Raw genomic sequence first — 18,400 nt, 5'->3', positions numbered from 1 at the left:
ACAAAGGGTAAACGCGCCAATTATATATGTACATATTCATATTATGTATCAATAGTGTTCACATTTCAATAATGAAAAATTAATGGAAAAAGGAAGATGGTATGCTCAACTTTAGGTCTTTTGCAAATAAGGTTTGGAAGTGGAAATCGGTGATTTTTGATGAGTTAAAATAATTTTGCGGCAATATAGTTTTTTCTAATTCTCAACATAAATATTAGCCGTTCGAAGTCGGCTTAAAACTGTAGGTCCCTCCATGTGTGGAACAACATCAAGACGCTCGACACAAATAGGAGGAGGAGCTCGATCTAACACACAAAGAGAGTGTAAGCGCCAATTATATGTATATACTTATATAAAGCTACACTGATAAGCTCGGGTGGGCTGCAGGCTTTCACACAAGACGCTCGCTAGAATGTAATAGGCGATATTTAGAAGACTAATCCCGCGGTAAGTAGCACATGTTGCAGTATCACCCTTCTTGTGGATTGGGAAGAGCACACTTAAATTCCAATCCGCAGGCATGCGCTCATCTGAGGATATTTTGCATAGGAGCTGATGCGTGCACTTTACCAGTTCCTCGCCGCCATGTTTACATAGCTCAGCCGGCAGTCCGTTGGCTCCCGCGGCTTTGTTGTTTTTTTAGCCGCGTTATCGGTATTCTCACCTCGTCATAGTCGTTTAGAGGAATGATAGTCCCGTCGTCAACGATTGGGGTATCGGGATCTTCACATTCTCTATGACATGCACAGCTGTCACTGTTTAACACATTCGCCGTCTTTTTTTACAGGAAAACGTCCCGGTCTTAAAACCTTCTGTAAGCCGTCGAGCGTCTCCCGGTAGCGATCCCTCCTGGCTCGCGCTGTGCCTGATCGCAGCGTGGCCCTACAGGCAGGATCCTTTCTTTCCGCGGCAGCATGAAATTCTTCGCCTAGCTCATCTAACGGTAGGTCCAGGAAACTTGTTGTTTCGACAGGTTTGGTCCAGAGGGAGAGGGGTGTTAGATGGGTTTGATGGGGTATGTGAAAAGGTGGTTAGTGTCGTGTGGGGTGCCTTTACATGTGGGACCTATGTTTGGTATGTCGGGGTCAATTCTGGAAAGGTAGGAGTTTAATCTGCTACAACATCCAGAACATAGCTGTTCCAAGGTTACGCGGGTATCTCGCGGTAGATGGAACTCTGCTGTGAGTGGTGGTTGGACTAGGGTCTCCCGATAAATGTCATTTATTGTCTGTCTAAACATTCCTTCCAGTAAGAATGCAGCGAGCCGCAGCAGCTGTGAGCACCTTGCGGAATGCGCGTTCACCTATGCTCACATCGGTAGGAATGGAAAGAGCGGCGAAGGTGTGCTCAGTAAATTCCGCGAAGCCGGGGCAATTAGCTTTATTGCAGTTGATATATAACCGGTTATTCAAAGTATAATAAAGTCGGCAGATCTCTCAATCGAGACGATAATGGGCAAGTGGTCTGATACAAGCGATAGCATAGGTCGCCAGGCGCTAGTAAATGTTACGTCAGGCGAGCTGCTGCAATTGCCCACTACCCGGGTGGGGGCTTCGTCGTTCACAGTGCTGAAAGTCGAATCATCTATTTGCTCTGCCAAATGGTGTCCCCTACGATCGTTTGGTAGACTTGAATGCCAAAGATCGTGATGCGCATTAAAGTCACCTAGAACGAATCGGTTTTCAGCTCTGATGAGTGCACTAATATCAGAATGATATCCTGCCGGGCAGCAGGTGATAGGGAGTATATATATATTATAAATTTCGAACTCGGCGTCGCCTGACCGGGCAGCTATACCTTGACATTCTAAGGTGCTGTCCCTGCGGTCAATGCCTTCGTCAATCGGACGTTACTGCTCTGTGTGGTGGACTATGAACGCTAGGCCACCACCACGGTCTCGCTCACGATCTTGTCTGTGCACATTATAGCCATCCGTGGTTATAAGGCAAGAGCCAAGGTGCAGTTTGGTTTCTTGGACCGCAGCTCATAAGGTCGATTATCTCATCTATCTTGCTCGTAAGTCCGTTAGAGTTAAATTGAAGAAGTTGGAAGCTCCTCGGGAGGACTGTTGTTGTTGTTGTTTTAACAGCATAGTTAGCCCTGTCAGTGTAAGTATATCATCGGTCGTCTTCGTCTAGCTCATATAAGGGTAGGCCCAGGAAACATGCTGTTTCGACAGGTTGGGTCCAGAGGGAGAGGGGGGTTAGATGAGTCGGTTTGAGGGGGCATGTGAAGAGGTGGTTAGTGTCGTGCGGGGTACCTTCACATACCGGACATGTGTTTGGTATGTCGGGGTCAATTCTGGATATGTAGGAGTTTAACCTGCTACAATATCCAGAACGTAATTGTGCCAATGTTACACGAGTCTCACGGGGAAGCTGGAGCTCTTCATCTGCGATAGGTGGTGGTTGGACTCCGATTACGGCATTCACAGGACGGGAGTTCATGAAGGTGGTGGTGAATGTCGTTTATTGACTGTCTAAATACTGTCCGGCCCAGTAGGTTTCGGTCAGGTTTGCCCTGGAGTTCGTCAGCGTAGTCTAGGAGGTGGCTCCTGACGTGTCTGGGAGGCGGCTCAGGCTCAAGCAGGTGTCTGAAGGGGTGAAACCTGCGGTAACACCCCAGCAGGAACTGCTTGCTGAGCAGTTTGTTGTGATCCGCTACTGGGAGCATTTGTGCCTCGTTGTGAAGATGTTGGATGGGTGACATCAGGAGGCACCCGGTCGCTGTCCGAATGGCGGTATTTTCACATGTCTGTAGCTTTGTCCACTGCGAATCACTAGTTCCAGGCGACCAGACAGGCGCAGCATAGTTTAGAACCGCACTTATCGTGCGATCGTCAGCGTATGAGATCAGGAAAACTCCCGCTGGTGGTTGGGGGAGCTTCGAGATGTAGAAGTTAAAAAGCAAGGGTGAAAGGACACCACCCTGTGGTACGCCTTGCTTAATCTTCCTCTGCTTTGATATTTGATCTCGAAAAATCACTGACGAGTGCCGACCGCTCAGGTAGTTCGCGGACCACCTCTTCAGCCCTGTCGGGGTGTCGACTGATAAATATCATCTAGTAGCGTGGAATGGCTGACTGTATCGAAAGCCTTCTTTAGGTCCAACGCTACTAGGACAGTCCTCTCGCAGGGGCGGTTTTGGTTAAGCCCGGGATTTATCTGGGCGTTTATGGCGGTGAGTGCAGTGCACTCGTCGGAATCCGTGCTGATGTGGGGCTGGGGCCAAGTGTGTCGTGTAGAGTGGGAGAAGGAGGGCTTCAAGTGTCTTCACTACTGGGGAAAGGAGAGTTATCGGCCGATAAGACTCCCCTTGGTTGGCGGGTTTCCCAGGTTTCAGTAGTGGGACCACTCTCCCTGCTTTCCACTTCTCAGGGATGATGAGAGTGGCCAGGGAAAAATTGAAGACCCTTGTGAGGAATCCTACTCCCAAGGGTCCCAGATGCTTCAGCATCAGCGCGTTTAATCCGTCAGGGCCAATGGCTTTCGATGATTTCGACTTGTTGATGGCCCCCTGAACCTCATCACCGGAGAAAGTAAATGGGGCACTGTCGTTCATCAGTTTGTGCAGCCTTCTGGTAACACGACGTTTAGTTCTGTCGCCCGGAGGATGCAGTATGAACAGCCGGCTAAAATAGCTCGCGCATCTCTTCGGGTCCGACGAAGTACAACCGTTGAAGGTGATCCACCTTGTCGTTGTGCTTCGTCGGGTTCGACAGGGATCTAACGGTGGACCAGAGCTTACTCACCCCGGAGGTGAGGTTACAGGTCTTCAGGTGCTCAACCCATTTAGTCCGCTTATGTTGATTTACTAGTTGCCGGATCTCCAAATTGAGATCCCTTATGCGGGGATCCCCGGGATCGGCCTGGCGTAGGTGGTCACGCTCATTTGCTAAACTGGCTGTTTCGGCTGGGAAATGAGGACGGATGCCCTTATAACTTCCAGCTGGAATGAAGCGAGCCGCAGCAGCTGTGAGCACCTTGCGGAATGCGCATTCGCCCACGCGCACATCAGTGGGGATGGGAAGAGCGGCGAAGGTGTCCTCGGTGAATTCCGTGAAGCCGACCCAATTAGCTTTTTTAAAGTTAAAATAGGACCGGTGATTCGCGGAAACGAAGTCGGCAGGTCTCTCATTCCCATGGCAGCCGGTTCTACGTTACCGGAATGACTCGGGTTTTCCCCGACCAAGGGCTGCCGCCCCAGTACACTAGCCCTGTCTAGTGTATCGTATATCGTATATCGGGAGGACTGTCGTAAGGAGGGGTGTGAGAGACTAGTGAGGTTGTCTGCTTTGGATCTACTGTGTGTTCCGCTGTTGTTGTTGGGCCCTGATGGGGATAGGCGGTCGCGCCACAGGAGGCGGTTGCGGGTACACGGCTCTACAGTAGGAATGGCGCCACTCAAGTGGCACCAGCCATTGCGTGAATTGCATTTGAATGATGTCAAGATCCGAGTCATTCCGGTAACGTAGAACCGGCTGCCACGGGAATGCGAAATTCCTCGTTTTACCAACGCTTTTTGATGCTCGCCGAAATGCGATTTCTTCTTCGGCATGCATGCTGGATTCTTGGATAGTACTCTCCGAGAGCGGGAGTGAGAGTCGAGCAGCGAATCTTCCGATTGCCTGATGCGATTGCATCTTTCCGATATGGATTTTTATTAATGGCGTAGGTTCTACTTGACAAATATCAAAAAATTACAGCCTCAAAGGTGACATCTACGGAAATAGCGGGATATTCAAAATAACACCTGTTATTGGGAAACCCTTTACTTCAGCTTTGGTAAATTTATCTATTCATTGCAGGCTAAGGATGTCACTTCAGCGTTTCTCAAAAAGGGAAACGTATTCAGGTGCTACCGTATCACTGTAGCTAGATTTAATCATTATTATTGAATCATGCCACTGTAGCAGTATTTATCGGCTCTTATTCCCAACCATTTGCAATTTATGTTCATTGAAGATGCAGATCAAAATGTAAATATAAAAATAATATCCATCAAACTCCTTCAAGTATTCAGATTAGTTTTAATACAAAATTATTTAAAATGTACACTAAAAATAAGAAAATAAGCGCAACGTAAATACAAATTACATGAACAAAGAATATTATGGAAAACTGTCTTTCCAATAAAGTCTCAAAATATGCATTTTATGTTTTAATTATTTTTATTGGTTTCCTCGCCATTTTAGTTTCGCTAGAATTTTAAGTTTTCTCAATTATAATTTGTAGTAAACTCTGTATTTAGATAAAAAGCAGCATAAGTTCAAGATTACAAATCTTCATCCTCCTCAGGCAATGCAGTTTCTTGAGCTTCTTGCAAATCTCTCTCGATTTGCAGCTGCCAGTCCTTGTCCATTTTGACTTCTGGAGGAAGTAGCGCTGGCATAGCAACAAATTCCAAATTTGGATCTCCTACCAGCTTTCTTGCCAACCACAGGAAAGGTTTTTCAAAATTGTAATTCGATTTGGCGGAAATATCGTAGTACTGAAAATAATATTTTAAACATCTAATTAGTTCCTTAATCAAAATTTTGTTTAAGGAATATTTTACCTGCAAATTCTTTTTCCTGTGGAATACGATGCTCTTGGCCTTGACTTTGCGATCCTTTATATCGACCTTATTTCCGCATAAAACAATCGGGATATTTTCGCATACGCGTACCAAATCTCTGTGCCAGTTTGGTACATTTTTATATGTGACGCGAGAAGTTACATCAAACATAATAATAGCACACTGCCCCTGAATATAGTAACCATCACGCAAACCGCCAAATTTTTCTTGACCGGCGGTGTCCCATACATTGAAACGGATGGCACCACGGTTAGTGTGAAAAATAAGTGGGTGCACCTCGACACCAAGTGTAGCAACGTACTTCTTTTCAAACTCTCCAGTCATATGACGTTTCACAAAAGTGGTTTTCCCAGTACCACCATCTCCGACCAGAACGCATTTGAAAGTAGGAATATCAGCTTCTTGTGCCATTTGTTAAAAATTTGTCTTTACTGTACACTAATGTTTCTGCAAAGGTAAAAACGTGATAAAACCTTAGATTCATGTGGTTATAAATTCTTGGTAATAAATCAAAATAAATAAACATCGAAAATGCTCAAAAACTAGAATTCACATTTGACCAAAACCGTCCTTTTCTAGAAAGTTTTCTGACGCACCCCCGATGTAGATACATGTACATACATACTTATATGTACCAATGTGTACATATTCCACAAACGAGTGTCGAATCAGACCTTCGCGCCAAAATTTAAATGCTTACAAGCGACGCAGCTGCAAGGGGAAGCATATATATTTTCTCAAAGTACGTAAATTACTTATTTTTCTTTTAAATTAATGTTTCCTCAATACATAAACGCCGGTATATAGCTGCGTAGCAATTATGGCGTATCAAACGTCATTGACGTGCCAAAGAAAACCTAACCTCAACCGCACGAAAAGAAACATTCGCATCTGCCGAAATTCCTTATTCATGCGACAAATGGGCGGCCAAAAATATACAACACACTTTGTTAAACATTAACACAATCTAACATATAAAATTGCAAACCACTTTAACTACATTTCCCCCCCGAGTTCCCCTACAATTTAATCACCGATTCTTACAGCCAAAAGTCAAATCAAGCAAAAAAGAAAAACAAGCGAAACCACGCTACAGCAGTTTTAGATATTGTCATGGAAGATTCAAGTATAAATTACCCCCCATGCAAACGCCGATTTGTACGCGCCCTTTAAACAAAATCCGAACACATTTCACAATTTCCGTTATGCAGAACACAAAACTTACATTTGCTTTTGTTTTATATACCTCAATGTGAAGTATTGAAAATCTTTTGCAGCAGAAAAATTAAGAAGCTCTCCACACGCGCAACACTCGATCGGGTTTTTGGGCTGCTAAAATTGCGAAAAATCCGATTCCGCTGTTAAACTCGGTCTACGGCGAATAACTCTCGGACTCTTCAAGCTAAATTCAACCAGGTTGGCTGCACTGTGAGTGAGAGTTCGAGAGGCTGCCATATTTCCCAAAATTTACTCGAAAACAATACATTCATTTAATTTAGTTTGATATATTTCTGTAAATTGGTGTTTCGCGCCCGGAGTTCTTTATTTAACAAAATACTATTCAACGATATCCAACCATTACACAGTTATTATTTACATTTTTACTTTTGCTTATGGAGTTTTTTGGCGTCTTTCTGTCAAAAACTAATACCCTTAACAATAATGCCTCGATGTTTACTGTACTTCGTTTTTGTAAAGTTTTCAAATGCAAAATAAAATAAATTCGAGTTAACTGAGGTGGCTAACCCAGAAAGTTTCAAAGAAACTCCAAGGCGAATAGAATACAAAAGGTGTCGCCTTCCGAAAACCGTTAGTTTATTTTGCGCAATTTTGACAACCGACTACGTCTTCCGCCATAATAATACAAAACAAACAAAGATAAGGGAAATTATTGGCTCGTTAATATTCAGTGAATGTCTTGTTAATGTCGTAAATGGACCGCATATTAAATTGTAATTAAAAAATGTATATAAAACCTCCAAATGCAGTTTCTGCGTTTTAATGCGCGTGTGCATATTATTTCTTATGTTTGACAGCTTCTATGATCGTCGCTTGTTTTTTCTCTTCATAAACAAGCGGAAGACGCAGTCTCTTATATTATCACTCATTGCAAAATCAAAATACGTGTTGAACTCTTACGAACTCGCCCTCTATGAATTCGCCTTAGTACAAGGCGAATTATAAAGTAGGGGCACTACTAGACAAATTGAATATTGAAGGTGGCGTCGTTCGAAACAGTTACTTCATTTTAGCGATTTTGGCATGTCTGATGTCATGCTCCTTTCCGGTACAAAACAAAATATTTTATACAGATGACGCCGGGGCACTAATATATGTGTGTGTGTATAATTTCTTGTGTTTGGTAGTTTCTATTGCTTTCGCCTACTGTTTCTCTCCCCTTCCTTTTGTTTGTTTATTCATGGAGCCTGACGACATTCGCGACAACCATTCCGGAACATTCGACTACCTTGTATTAAATCATCTTCGGGGGCACTACATAAACCATAGGCGAATGATAGAGTAATTACTCCAGGCTTAAACGTAACTTAACCTAACTTAGGGGCTACCTGAAAAATTTGAAACTTGCATAAATGATTATTCCGGTCTTAAGGCATTATTGATTTTGGATTCTTAAGTAACTTAAAACATATAAATTGAAAGCGGTGAGAAAATCTTGTTACGAGTCTCAACAATTTGTGGCGTGGATAATAATAATAATGCACAATCAACGCGACCACATATAACATCAGCAACGAGGCAACTGAAGTAACAGATCATAATATAATAACAACACAACAACAACACATTCCACTAATAACTAAATCCGGCCCAAACATCCCATACAATGGAAGAAATAGAATACAAATTGATTGCAAGCACAATAAAATGGACTCAACAACATGACCTCATGTATTTTAATTAAAATACAGACATAGCAATAAACACACAACACAATAGAGGAAATACATCGAAGAAACTCACCGAACACCTCAAGCAATTGATTAGATTAAACATGTAAGAGATTCGACAATCACCCTAGATGCTTTAAAACAAAAGTTAAAAGTACATAAGCGGTCGTCTTCATCTAGCTCATCTAATGGTAGGGTCAGGAAATTTGCTGTTTCGACAGGTTGGGTCCAGAGGGAGAGCGGTGGGTTTTATGGGGCATGTGAAAAAGTACATAGTTGGTGTCGTGGGGGGTGCCTCCACATGTTGGACATATGCTTAGTATGTCGGGGTCAATTCCGGATAGGTAGGAGTTTAACGTGCTGCAATATCCAGAACGTAGGTGTGCCAAGGTAACGCGGGTCTCTCGGGGTAGCTGGACCTCTTCATCTGCTGTGGGTGGTGGTTGGACTCCGATTACAGTATTCGGGGGTCGGGAGCTTATGAAAGTGGTAACGGTCTCCCGATGAATGTCGTTTATTGTTTGTCTAAACACTGTCCGGTGCAGTAGTTGTCGATTCATTTTGACCTGGATCTCGTCAGCGTTGAAGAGGTGCCTCCTGACGTGTCTGGGAGGCGGCTTTGGCTCAAGCAGGTGTCTACATGAGTGAAACCTTGCGCTAGCTCCCTAGCATAAACTGTTTGCTGAGCAGTTTGTTGTGCTCCTTTACAGGTAGCAAATGTGCCTCGTTGTACAGAAGTTGTAGAGGGGACACTGTCGGATTAGCAGTGTTTTTGGAAAAATTATCTTAACGTAGAACGGCTCCAATAAAGAGTATTTTGTACCAAGAAGATTAAATCTTCCAAAAATGTTTGGTCCATCATGGAACTATTGAAGGTGAAAAGCTATCCCTGAAAAGTCTGTGCAGGATCTAGTAAGGTTTATTAAGGCATATAACGAACTTTACCTTGGCGGCCGCCGAAGCCGAATGGGTTGGTGCGTGATTACCATTCAGAATTCACAAAGAGGTCGTTGGTTCGAATCTCGGTGAAAGCAAAATTAAAAAAACATTTTTCTAATAGCGGTCGCCCCTCGGCAGGCAATGGCAAACTTCCGAGTGTATTTCTGCCATGAAAAAGCTCCTCATAAAAATATCTGCCGTTCGGAGTCGGCTTGAAACTGTAGGTTCCTCCATTTGTGGAACAACATCAAGACGCACACCACAAATACGAGGAGAAGCTCGGCCAAACACCTAACAGAAGCGTAAGCGCCAATTATTTTTTTTTTTTTGTTTTTAACGAACTTTACATATACATACGAGTGCGTTTTTATTTTATTTTAAATGTATAAAACTATGTTGTGAATTTCATTGAGTTTGGGAAATATATTTCTTTTGCACAACGATTAAAATATGACCATTTATTTTGTGTACATACTTTACTCATACATATATATTATATATATACATACATAATATACTATCTGTTTATAAGGTTTTTTATGTATTCGTAGATAATTACAGGAGTAAAAAATTTCCGAAATTAAAATTTTCAACATTGTATGATATTATAATAATAGCGATCATCGGAAGCATCAGTTTGCAATTTTTTCTAAAGCTTTGAGCGAATATCCACGGGCCGCGGAGTATTCATAAAAGTGGAATACGCTCACATTCAAATGTTTTTCTTTAGAGAAAAAATTCGTACCCGCACAGGATTATGCATTTAACTAAAAACTACAAAATGTTCAATTGTTAGGACATACCTAAGTAAAAAGTAGGTATAACCATGAGTACATATGTATGTATGCATACATTTATCTATATAAAGAAGCAACGAAATAAAATAATTTCAAAGGGTTAAATGTTAAAACTACACATCGAATCAAACTTTTAAAAGAACTTAATTCAACTCCCGTTTGTCCCTCTGGCTTATTTGTGCCATTGTTATATACTGTCGTACGAGCCGCGAAATTTCGTGTGCTTGCTCAGTCTGGACTCGTATAACCCGCTGCTGCATGAGATTGCCAACTTTCATGTCCAGGAAGAGCGCGCCGTCCTCTGAACGAACCTATGCCATAAAGATTAAAGAGCAATGATTTTGAAATGTTTACTTTTGCGAAATGCAAATGGATTTGTTGTACTCACCTTTCGAGTAGAAATTACTTCCATGAATGGCCAGTGCTGTAGCGTTTCGTGTGTGTTTGGATCCAGGAATAGCACACCGCGTCTATTTAAGGCCAGTATCAGATCACGCCACATTGGATTGCTGTCTTCGACATGCGGTCCCTCCTCGGCCCAAATGCGTTTCACTGCGAAGAAACTGCTGCCGAACAGAGGCCATGCCGACAAGACCGCTAGAAATTGTGCCTTCACTTGGCCCGGTGTCAAGCCAGCAATTTGAGGCCAAGCGGATTGCACTAATCCTACCCATTGAGCCGGACGAATTTCCCGAATGCCGAGCGCCGGTTTAGGCAAAAGAAATTTAATTTCTTTCATAGCCGGCACATGTGTTAGATCAGCGGCGCGATGAAGCAGAGCAGCTATGCGTGCCATATCGCGTACAATCTCTGGAATGGGTACTCCATTGCTAGGTATTTCCAATAATAGACCCTCTAAGTAGTCCGGCGCCACTTGATTAAAAAGTACTTCCACATAGAGCGGTGTTGGCGCGGGATCACGTTTTAGAGGAAAATGCCACACAGACCGACAGAAAATCAAGTAGAATGGTTGACCGGATTTAAGAAGCTCCGTGGTAACATCTAATATGTACTCATCCGCTGCTAGGGGCATTGTGAAGGCGTCTCCTTGTACAATACAGTATAATGAGAACTCCTGTTGCTCAGCCTCCGATTCTACGCTTAGCAACGCACAAAGCTCTGCAATTACGTCAGCGACCACTGTTGAGCAGCGAGTGTTGACTACACGTTCCGCACCTCCGGGCAGACGGTAGATTTGGCGACGTGCTGAGCGTCCAGCGGACACTGCAGTTACTTCCTCTACACTTGGCACGTTCTTCCGACCGCCGCAGCGTGCTGTCTTACGTAAATTTGCTAGACAAACCGCTGCCGTACCGTGACAAGAACGTCGTCGATCTGAAGCGGCCGATGTCAAGTGTTCCATTAGGTAAGGACGCAGCGCATCCGAACAGCCAAAGTAAGCCGCTAGAATGCTTAGCAGACGCCATGCGCGCTGCGCGGAGTCCGGACACGGAGAGCGATTGGCCGTCGTTTGTTTCATCAACTGACAGTAAACCTCATCTCGAAGCGCCAAATATTTATGACAATGCTAAAATAGTAATGGGGAATTTCAAAACATTTGTGTAAATTGACCAAAAGTATAATTATTTGTGAATATTACCATGAGTACAGTGTAGACGCACTTTACTTCAGTCAGCTCAGGGTCGTGCGGTATATCGCCACAGTAGCGCAAAATACATTCAAAGCACTCAAGCGCCAAAGGAGCTAAATCGTTGGGCAACCGGAGTAATGGCATGCGAATAGGCGTGCCTTGCCATTTTACTAAATCTGCGTAAGAAGGAATTCGACGGTCGCCATGTTCTCTAGTTAGATCGCGATTGTGCGTACGAACTTCAGGATATTGACTGGAATTTGAAATAAAATTTACAGATTTAGAAAACCTAAGCAGACATTGTTTTCAAACTATTTCATTACTCGTTTCGGAAGTGCTGCATGGCGAATTGAAGAAGAGAGTATTTAGTAACGGACGGCGATGGCCCACTACTGCCATTTGGCTCCTCCGTCATGTAATTGGCATCAAGATGATGTGACATCGAAACGTGATTGTGACCATGAGTTTGCTGATGTTGCTGTTGTGATTGTTGTTGCACTTGTTGCTGACTACTAGAGGTCTTGCGAGTCGAATGAAGGTAACTCGTCTGTTTTGTATACTGATGACGTTCCATTTGCATGTCCATGTGATTGCCAGTATTTGGAAGCATAGAATCTGCCTCGCTCTCAAGCAAGTGATTCACGTCCTGATGAACATCGGCCTCCGTGTCGCCACTTTGCCGCCCATGTTGCAGAGCAACAGGCTTTTCCATGTGAGCTTCATGGCCACTTGAAGAGGTCATTGCTGCCGCACTGTTGTGGTTATTGACCGCATTCCCATGTTCACGATGGTTAGATTGACGGGATTCCAGGCGTTCGATGGGGACGTTGAGTGTTTGGGCGGCTGCACGGGCACCCGACGACAGCGTGGAGGCTTTCGATTGGCTCTGAAATTTGGATTAAAAATGTTGTGCTGTTATTTAGTTATTTAGATTTCAGTGGTCAGAAACTGGTATGCCATGGCGAATGGGAAAGTTGGACTACTTTAATAAAACAAATAACACGAAATTAAAGTGGACTACAGCAGCTGGAGGTGGATACGAATGTTCATAGTTTAATATACACACATACATATATAATATGTTAGGTAGTATAAAAAGTTCGGTAACAAATTATCAACGTACGACTTTAAATTCGAACATCTTGGTGTAATATTCATACGAGACGTCTATACATAGATTAAATAAAATAAAAAAATAAAAAAAAAAATATAAAATTAATAAATAAATTCGACAATCTTGTTATTTAGTACAAAGCTATTTTCATTTCAAGAAAAGTGAAAACTTTGAATATCTTCATTGCATCTCGCACTTTCACTATACTCTTTTACTGTAAACTAAAGTATAGTGAAAGTTTCTCAATAAAAGGATGCCGAAATTTAAGGAAGACTGATATATAAGTAATCATGAGATCCACTACCAAACAATTTTAAACCATTTGAATAATGGTTGATACAAAAATGGTTCGAATACCACATAAACTAATAATTATTAAACTGAAATTCCAATCGATGAGCTTTCCTAAAACGGAACAAGATCTAGCACTTCATAAAGCGAATGATACCTTGTGATGAGCGTAATGTATGAAAAAATTAGTGAATTATACGAGCTGAAGCTTCCCAATAGGGGAGGGGAAGGGAATAGTAGTGCTACCACCTTCCCAAAGCTTGATACTGATATCTACCGTATCTACAGCGAACAATTGAAAATTGAAATAAGTAATTCCATTGAATCTTTGATGTAGTGGCAGAAACTAAAAGAGCTTAACGTGAAGGTTCTGATGCATCCTAAAATGCGCTTCAAACAGCTTTCCGCTCAGAAAACTCAAAAATTATATTCTTAGGAAATAAAGATGGTTCTGTCTTTAAAATTTTTAACTTTGTCTAAATTTGTTATAAAACATTTTACACTACCCAATATTTTATTGGTGCGCGTTGCCCACGCAGCCCGTCTCGCAAAAGCCCAGTTTACCGGTTTACTTTTCGGCGTTCTACACATATTTACAAGTATGTACCATTTTGTAATAGACATAACTAAAACAGCGTGAAAACAAATTACGGAACGTCAATTTGCCAGACCAATTATTTAAATTACGTATACCAATAAAACCGATGAAGTTTAGAGTTAATAACTCCTAGGCGAAAGTGTGGCTAGCGCTAGTTTGCATGTGCAAAGTGTTATCAAATTTTGCGTGATTTCCTTTTTCTATAACGAGTACGTTAAGTAACTTCCGCTGCCTTAACATCAAGCGTATGGGTAAAAGTATAGCAAAATATCTCTTCAATATTGCAATGTAATGCAAATGTATGTAAATATAGATAAATAAAGGGAAGGGAGGTATGTACGCGTTTAATATTTTATCCAGTGGATTTTATTATATGTTACAAACGGAAAATAGTGTCAATTCCATTAATTGTACAAGGAATTCTAAATTCTGTATCGCAATATCAGTATCTACTTTAATCCTTTTAGTTTTAATAACCAGAAATTCGAGGCCCTTATACTTTAAATCTATCACCAAGATAGTAAAAAACTATGTTATATTTAGTGTTTATATGGTTTCACTTCTCAAAGAAAATATTTGCCACATTTAAAAACGCAAATGTTAAGCTAGAGAAAAACGCTTAACCGATTAGCTGCGAAATTGATTGCAGCATTAAATGGTCGGAGCCATAATATAAACTGGGCCAGCGAGAGCTGCACTGCGTCTGTGGCCGTTATGACACGTTCCAGTGACTTCACAACTTGAGAGCAGTTCAATCCAAGTAATTACATATAATATAAAAAACATTTTCACGGAGTCGTAAAAACAGCAATGGTCAGCTAGTGTAGTACATATGTATGTGTATTGTAAGTGTTACTGTTGCGCTTGCTACGAGCGTTCAGCGAATGCGTTTCACACGTACGTCCAAATTTAATTTCATCCTCGCGCACTTTGCTAGCTAATGGAGAAATGTATGCCGTATCATCGAAATACGGCAATATTTGCGATGCAAAAGAGTAAATTTGGACCAAGCCAAAGTGTAAACTGCGGTTCGCGCCAATGCACCACAATGACCGATCGGCCGCACTTGTAGATTCGTATGCATGTACTGGCCATTCGGATCATTTTGTGTGCACCTACAACTTTCTATTTCACATTTTTCATGTTACGTTTGATACGAACAATTGAAGCAGTAGTTTTGCTTTCCACTTTTAAAACTTTGCTACGTTTGAAGACAAGTTAATTAATATTCGGATCAGACAAACACATGCATATGAATGCACCCATATTGATTGGTGCTTTCAATTCCACAAGCTCACATTTAAGCAAATCGCAATCGAGGCAACGACACAAATTCTGCTGATCAATAGCCAGTGCATAAGTATGCGAAAAATACAATATATACGGGAGCACATTTGTAAATCGCTATGCAGTAGTCGCGCATGTTAAAAGCATACCAGTGCACATACTTTTGTTTGCATATATTTCCAGTGTGAAGAGTTGTGCGAGCGCGTATCGCTTCGATAGACAGTTTGGAATATGTACGTATATAAATAAGTATATTAACAAGTGTTAATAGTTATAAAAATAATTATTTATTCCAAACAACTGAACCTCATTTGCTAATTGAGCTTGAAATTTGGCAATAGAAAGTGTCCATCCACGAAAACTGGGAACGTATATAAAAGCTAAGATTATACGTATGGAAACTTAACGGTAATAACCACAATAAATGGAAGACATTTCTTCCAACAAATTTCACTAAAACCGCGGCAATGAACGCTTACTACCGTTGGTATGTTACTCACTTCGTACTCCCATTTTGACGAGTGCACGGTCACTTTACTGTTGCAGTTCAAGTTCGACTTGAAACCCATAGGGGTCGGATAGAAGAGCAAAGTCATACACTAACACAGTATGTGTCGAAAGCGGCAATGACTAGTACTCTCATCGCCTAGTGTGCCAGTGACTAGCGACATCCAATGTAGCGGCCAGAGCTACAGCGTAACGGTTAATACGTGAGTGCAACGCTTTGTTTTGGTAGCCAGCGTGTTTTCGTATTTTGTATTAGAGTGATGCAAAAACAGCACCAAAGAGGAGCTTTATGAAGGCAAGTTTGCAGTTTACACTCCTACAGCTTTCAATGCTTTTAATGTCGCCATTCTGTCCCTAATGACGTGTTTCTTTACTCATTTCCTTCCACAATTTGTTATTTGGCAATGAAATGCACATTCGCTGGACAACTATCGTAATTTATAGCCCATTGTGCTATGTATGTATGTATGTTGGTTTGCATATATGCCCATTGAAGTAATACTCGCAGTTTGTGACCTGCTACCTGAACGCTAACCTAACTCTAACATTTGAGTGCTGAATATTTTTGCAATTTTGTAACGCAGTGTTACTGTTGGTAATTACTTGTATGTCCTCATTTTAAATAACTTCGTGCATTGCTTTGCACGTTCAAATCTAAGCTAGGAGTTCTCGAATTTTTCTTCCGAAAATTTACCTCTGTCAGACTCATTGTCTCAAATCGTGCTAATATTTCTTTAACAGAGACTTTACTCTCGCCCGGTTCTTCGAGTATGGTTTCCATGCGGCCGACTGAGCCGCTACTTGCAAGGCTGGGTCGACGAGGTTTATTGGAGTTTTGTTGCTGGGTGCCATTGCCATTGATATTCGCGTTATTTTGGTTACTAAGATTGCTGGATGCATTAACGTTTGCATTCATTATCAAAGCATTTTCATATCCATTTGCAGTCATGTACTCCTCCTCGTTGCGCATTTCGATTTTTTCATCACAATTTGCAACAGTGTCGTTGACATTGACATGTTGCGTAAATCCGAATCCATTATCCAGGTATTGTTGTTGTTTTTGTTGAATAGGACTCCGATCCAAGGTATTACTTCGGGACATTGTTTCTTCTTTATTATTATTTTTGTCTCTTTGGTATTTTGCATTCTCATTAGTTTTAAAAGTATTGTCGATGTTATTATTATTAATGGTTTCATATTTATATAATTTGCCAAAGATTTCGCCAGTATTCTCCTGGCTATCACTATCACAACAGCAGCCCGCTTCTGCGCCAACAGCCGTCCAGCATTTGTGCTCGTCCTCTTCTGCACTCCACGCATTATCAAAGTCCACATCATGGCTTAGCGAGGAGCACTGTTCATTGAACTCGCGAATTGTTTCATCCGTTAGCTGATCTAAGTCGCTGCGGCGATGCACTTGCACCGCTGTTGTACCAGTTATGTGCGCAATTTCAGCATCATCTGAATCGGTGTAAACTAAATCGTGATTATCGAATGCATTTTCAGCGTCAGTTAACTGATTCAATGAATCTAATGAAGCTGTTCTTGTAAGAGTGTCTTCCAAAGATGGCAAGCCTTCCCTTTGACTCTCACATTGTGCATACGATTGAAAAGTGCGTTCCTCCGACTTGTATGAATGTGATGCGCTACTTCGCACACCATGCGTTTCTCTTTGAACTAAGTTCCGACCAGGAAGTACAGTATTGCTCTGCAGCAGCTTAAAATTATGAAATTTATCGTTGTTCATTTTATTGATCAATGATTCAACCTTATTGACGATACTGCTGAATTTGTGATGAGAGGCGCCACTGCCATGACTGCCATGAGACTTGGATGATATGGAGGACATCTTTATTGGGAAGTGTTTTTCGGCGTTGCACTATGAACCAGAAGCAACTTATAGCGCAGTGTTTGCAGAAATACTTTCGCACATGTTTGTAACTATCGACGTGCGATTTTCAATTGCGCACATATACTCGCATATATATGTATGTATATATATGCTTATTTTGTGCTTGCCTTATATCTTGTTTTAATGTTTTATGCTGCAAAACAAGTGAAAGTTGAATGCGCGCACCGATTAGCTCCAACTGCGCACCAAAGTCTGTGCACAATTAAAAGGCTGTAATTGGCTAAGTAACTGACTGAGCTGCCTCGTGTCAATGAACTCGGAGCGCGCACAAGTTATTGTCAATTGACCAAGTGTCAGCTGTTTCAGTTCGCATGCGCATTCATATATGTACTTATACGTTTCCATATGTAAGACATATATGTATACATCTTTAATGAATCCAGAACAATTTGTTGTGGACCTGAATAGGTTATACCGAATAAGTCCAGATATTATCTTTTTTTAGTTTTTGAGGTGGTTTATTTAGTTATGAATTTTTTGTGGTACTACCACTATTCACATCATTCAGCTGCATTTGTGCGCCAAAGCGATTTTCACTTTTATATTTATATTATATTTACTTCACTCGATCCAGCATAACAAATCGCACTACAACCGGATATATAATGACATTGCGCGACATTCTCATATTTTCCTCTCATTCGACGTCGCTGTAAGGAAGCTGGCCAAAGCGGTCACAAAACATATTCGGGTTGGCTGCCCGTCTATCACATTCAAGCTCTTATAACTCGTATTGAACAAATCAAATTGTCAGCAAAGACATTTTCCACAGTTCAGCGATTAACAGGTGAATTTTCCGCACAGCGGTAGTAAACGCTCAAGCTAGATTGTCGCGACTGAAGATTCGAATATCGCCGAGCAATCGCTTGACCATTTCA

At 41.8% G+C, this 18,400-nt stretch overlaps 2 protein-coding genes across 7 annotated transcripts in view; both read right to left on the bottom strand.

Annotated features, from left to right (window-relative positions):
* Positions 1-5,147: 5,147 nt before the first annotated feature.
* On the bottom strand, positions 5,148-6,958 carry LOC129238915 (GTP-binding nuclear protein Ran). Of its 4 annotated transcripts, none has more exons than XM_054874147.1 (3): positions 6,715-6,958; positions 5,557-6,024; positions 5,148-5,490 (listed from the first exon to the last, which is right to left on the bottom strand). In XM_054874147.1, exons 2-3 carry the CDS (start codon positions 5,986-5,988, stop codon positions 5,275-5,277), a joined length of 648 nt encoding a protein of 215 aa, XP_054730122.1. In that variant the 5' UTR covers positions 5,989-6,024; positions 6,715-6,958; the 3' UTR covers positions 5,148-5,274. The 4 variants fall into 4 exon arrangements, with proteins under 4 accessions (XP_054730122.1, XP_054730120.1, XP_054730121.1 ...); XM_054874145.1 differs by having other exon boundaries at positions 6,803-6,957; XM_054874146.1 differs by having other exon boundaries at positions 6,824-6,957.
* A 2,893-nt stretch (positions 6,959-9,851) lies between these two features.
* The window catches only part of LOC129239554 (unconventional myosin-XV), a 29,645-nt gene continuing 21,096 nt past the window's right edge, over positions 9,852-18,400 (bottom strand). For 2 of the 3 annotated variants that reach the window (XM_054875132.1, XM_054875133.1), the window contains exons 4-7: positions 12,137-12,699; positions 11,823-12,066; positions 10,611-11,750; positions 9,852-10,533 (exon numbers count right to left, since the gene is read on the bottom strand). In XM_054875132.1, the coding sequence (XP_054731107.1) occupies positions 10,366-10,533; positions 10,611-11,750; positions 11,823-12,066; positions 12,137-12,699 (2,115 nt within the window). In that variant the 3' untranslated portion in view covers positions 9,852-10,365. Of the gene's footprint in view, positions 10,534-10,610; positions 11,751-11,822; positions 12,067-12,136; positions 12,700-16,304; positions 18,343-18,400 lie in introns of those variants that run through there. The other variant, XM_054875134.1, reaches the window with a different exon arrangement.

This window comes from Anastrepha obliqua, chromosome 2 (assembly GCF_027943255.1).
Source record: "Anastrepha obliqua isolate idAnaObli1 chromosome 2, idAnaObli1_1.0, whole genome shotgun sequence".
In the NCBI taxonomy this organism is placed as follows: Eukaryota; Metazoa; Arthropoda; class Insecta; order Diptera; family Tephritidae; genus Anastrepha; species Anastrepha obliqua.
This window is presented reverse-complemented; position numbering and strand designations above follow the sequence as displayed.